The sequence below is a fragment of the Liolophura sinensis genome, chromosome 1 (genome assembly GCF_032854445.1).
Source record: "Liolophura sinensis isolate JHLJ2023 chromosome 1, CUHK_Ljap_v2, whole genome shotgun sequence".
Classification (NCBI taxonomy): Eukaryota; Metazoa; Mollusca; class Polyplacophora; order Chitonida; family Chitonidae; genus Liolophura; species Liolophura sinensis.
Window position 1 is genome coordinate 48107578 of NC_088295.1, and position 4546 is coordinate 48112123.

General features: G+C 43.3%; 1 protein-coding gene across 1 annotated transcript; it reads right to left on the reverse strand.

The window, feature by feature from the left end:
* Window positions 1-298: 298 nt before the first annotated feature.
* On the reverse strand, window positions 299-4156 carry LOC135474432 (four-jointed box protein 1-like). Its single transcript, XM_064754178.1, has one exon. The coding sequence runs from the start codon at window positions 3133-3135 to the stop codon at window positions 1306-1308; it is 1830 nt and encodes a 609-aa protein (XP_064610248.1). The 5' UTR covers window positions 3136-4156; the 3' UTR covers window positions 299-1305.
* Between the last annotated feature and the right edge of the window lie 390 nt (window positions 4157-4546).

Sequence of the window (4546 nt, forward strand, 5' to 3'; positions counted from 1 at the left end):
AGACATAAATAAATCCAATCTGCTGCATGCTTTTTACTACGAAACAGAATGTTCCAAATCCAAGTTCTTCATCATACAATTTGTTACCACCTGCTTCCATGTAGTAATACCAACTGTCGAATTTCAGACATTTTGTACTTTACTTTTGCAAAGAGTACGACATCTAGTGATCAATATTCCACATAAAACTAACCCCTGGCTTTTTTAACCGTTTTAGACTATGTATTTGTAATGCGGGGCATCTGAACACAATGATAGAGTATTCTAATTAAATTAACAAATACAAATAAGCAATAAATACAGATGAACAAAAATGTGTCACTTTTTATTTTACGACACCATGTGTCTTGTATGCAAATGTTTTATAGCACAGTAACAGAATTTGAGTGGGTTCAAATCCTGAAAAATGTTCCATGTACTCATGCAATCATGAATGAAAATAAGTCATTTGCACGAACTTGCTGCATTCTTACTCCCATGTGTCACTGACGAAAGTTGCTGACGATTTACGTTGGCAATCATTCCTCACATGTACATAGGCATAAACTCATTGAGTCGAGGAAGGTATGTTGCACAAGTTTGTCCTTTTGAAATTACTAAAACGAGCAAAATCCCACTTTCTGTGAGACAACTGTGGGCTGTACTTCACAAGTATCACGGTAAATAACCTATACATTTATGGGATGTTTCATCAACTGATCACCCTGCTATATATAATTTTTTATGATTTATAGTAAATCTCCTATACAGCTTCTGATGATTTTCACCCACTGATCGCCATTGTGTACTACAGTCCAAACTGCAGAGCGATTAGATGGTAAAAAAAATTCCAAGAAATTATGAAGTGATTTGTTGTAATTCCTGTACAAACAAATATCTTCACCATGTCTTTAATTCAGATACTGTAATAGTATATACCAAAGTCAGCAGGCTTACTCTATAATTTCGTGCTGTGACACAAAGAATCAGAACACACCTGGATGACAAGAATATGAACAGATTGATAATGTAATAGAGACTGCCATCTTAACAATAAGAAAGATTCTTAATTACTGGAGTGGATATTACCAGATAATGTCCAGAATTTGCGTCTTTAAAGGGTTGTCTCCTTACAGAATTGTGTACATGTGCATACAAAAGAGATCGACGTGATCATGATTTCCTTTATAGATTGTACATAGCACTTTTCACATGACATGTGCGCCCAACACATTTTCCAATTTCCAGGAATGTCACACTGTGTCAATGTACGAGTCCACAATAATATTCCATAGAATTTTAAGAAAAGGTTAAATTAAGAAGATACTATCTCTGGGTAATTCTTTGACACTTTTGAATCTGTTCATAAACGTCCTGTAGGCGTTGTTTTAAAATCTGAATATTTTTATCTGGCATCGGTGGTAAATTTTCCTCCTGAGATTCGTTTGAATTCAGCAGCTGGTTGAGTTCGCGCTCAAGGCTATCGTCCAGAAACAATCTCTCGATTTCGCGAACAGTCCGTTCTCTGAACACACACAGAGAAGATATATATTCCTCGTGATACTTGGAATATTTGTCCAACAAACGATAGCCGTGGAACAGGCCAGATTCGTTGTCAAGAAAAACAAGGATATTGCTGTCTTTGATTTTATGCAAATTATGAGCGGGGAAAGACATCATCTGAGAGTTCCATTGTTGATTAAACATGTTATTTACAATTCTGTCCAAATTTGCCGTCAGATAATCGAACATGATTAAATCTGACCACTGCACAAGTTCGCACAATTCTGAAATGCTTTTATTAAGCAATTGCACATCGTGAGGGTGGATACTTTTCGCCATTCCCCTCAATTCGGCTGGAATGTAGGCAGGTTCCAGACCATCAATCCACTTCGTGAGCACTACGAGTTTATCCTCCCCCCAATGAGACATGGCGATCTCACGGCCAACGCCAGCCCAGATTTTGTCTGAAACTCTTACCGGGACGAGGATGGAAGGAGGGACGTTGTTAATACGTAATAATCTACTCAGGTAATAGGAGTAGATTTCCCCTTGGATTTGGTCAGTGTTGGGACGATAGCGCGCACAGGCCGTCGACGAATCCCGGAACGTCAGACGACGGTTCTGCATGCGACCGCACCCTTCTGTAACCGCCACTACGCTGGTGTCCGCCATCTTCTCCCGCCACTGGTCGTACACCTCATCCCTGAATCCCTTCGGACAGAGGTTTTCTAATTCCTCCGACCAGAAGACGCCGGAGACAATGTCAACAGGTTTGCTCTGCTGATCCTCGGAGGGACGTACTCTATTGTCAGTCAGTTGACGATCACTTGGGAGCTCGCCTTGTGTCGATTCCCCAAGGCCAACAGCTTCCCTAGCCCTGTTATTCCGCACATTGTTGTCCATGGGTGTTCCCTTCGCGGCGATTTCATCTAAAATATTTGATGATTCCTCCTCGGATTTCCTCGATTTAATACTGTCATATCTGGAGTCCGTTCGCTGAACTGGAACACCCTCATTACTGTATCCAGAATCCAAGTCTATTCCAGATTGAGATCGTCGCTTGGCGATGTCGTTTAGAAGAGAATCTGTTTCCAGCTGCACAACTCTAATGTCTTTCAAAACTGACATAATCTTACTGCGCACAACTTCTTTTTCTTTCCCGCCACCTGAGCGTGTTGTTGTTGTTACTGCTGTGTCTTCTACGTTGAGCAGAGATGCTGCTGCCAATGAGTCCATGTTATGATAGCTGCCGATGACCGCGGAGTTTGCGGATTCAGAATTGTTTGACCTGGGCTTGTTACGACTGTGAATAAAGCCCTTGTCATTGTAATCCGTGTTTACGCTGTCTTCCCAGGGTTCGGGCATTCTCTTCAACCCCAGAACAATTCCTGGGATACCCGAGTCACTTCTGAAGCCAGACCCATTTCTTCTTCGGTCACTGTTTGAAGAGTACTGTCCGCCAGCGAGTTGGTTCTCCCCAGAAGAGAGGCCTTCCCTCCAGGCGTTTAAAATTCGGGGCGAGCCGTACCTCTCCTTGTCAAACCCAGTTCTGTACGTTGACGGGCTAGTCGTCCCTGGCAGATGAAATAACACACCTACAACCACACCAAAGGTGAATGCTAGGCCTGTCATCATTGCTATTTTGCCTGTCATACTTTTTTTTATATAAAACACCTCGGTTGAATCCCTATACCTTGCCTGCACTCGCACACTGAGGGCATTTTGAGAGGAGCGGTTGATGTACGTATGGTATATATACCACGTCGGACTTCGCAAACAGCTAGTTGTAACTCACACACAATGATTAAATCTTCTTACAATGGTCTGTCCTGTGTCCCATTCCGTAGAATTATGTGGTCGTATATTGTCATGTGCTCCAATTTACACCGCACTAAAATCGTTTATGACCCCTCAAATCGTTTCACCCCAGGCACACCGACCGTCGAGCGGGACGGTCTCTCGGTTTATCCCTTTGTCCCGGCTCAGCTGTCCTTTCGGCCCGCACTGTCTCGCACATAGCTGTCCGTCGTAAACTTCAAACCGTGCCGACAGCGGCGAACGCTCACCTGAGACCAGCTTTGTTTCCCAAGGACTATTGAGGGTAACGCTGACACATAAACATAAGGTAATTTCCGACAGTTATGCAAAACGTTTGACATAAACCAATCCCATTGCGTAGGTAACAGCTATCATGTGTGGAGCGCTAGCGAGTTATAGTTCACACTGAACTCAGGCCACTAGGTGTTGCCAAACTCCACGCGTATGTGTTAACGAAGATTATAGAACCTTGTTTTTCACAAGGTATTCCAACCTTCTTTCGTAGCGCACTCTGATGTAGTCTGTCATTGAAGTGGTCCCGCATTAGACCTACGTTATGACACCCAGTCCCCGGGAGACGGCACATACAAAGTGTCGGTTATCCGTTTGCTGGTAGAAGTATGACAGACAAACATCTGTCTACTCTCCTCTCGCTTTATTCAGAAGCACCAAACTTCCAAATGCTTGTCCAATCTTTTAACACTGCGTAGAAGTACCTGACTACAAACTCCTGTTCATTCCACGTGTGTGTTGATAGAGCGTGTTAGTAGCTGAGGGTGTTGCAGACTGCCCCATGTACCCTCAGGCTGGGGGCCTCGGTATAGCCCGGGAGCAGTTTAGATTCGTCCCTTCACACTGTCAGATCACAGCCGTAATGATGAATGATGTGAAACTCACACCGGGCCAAACGCCGGTGCGCACTGCGCATGTCAGAATCGCGATGCACCAATCTTGAACAAGCTTGCTTGTCTCAGCATTTATTTTTTGCGCTGGATTTGTTTTTTTTGTCTAAACTCTGTTGGGGTGCTCTCAGGTAGTGCTGTATAGCGTTATCTGTCCTGTTCCTGCTTAGTCATTCGATAATCCACAGTTTACTGCTAGAAGGTATAAAATTGGGTATACCAGTCTTGACAGACACAGCAGTACGTTGTGATGACATAATACATTCTAGCATCGCTCAGACAAAAGGCTTTCTGTTAAAGTCTGTGCAGCGATATACACCGTAGAACTAAAAAGCTACTATACA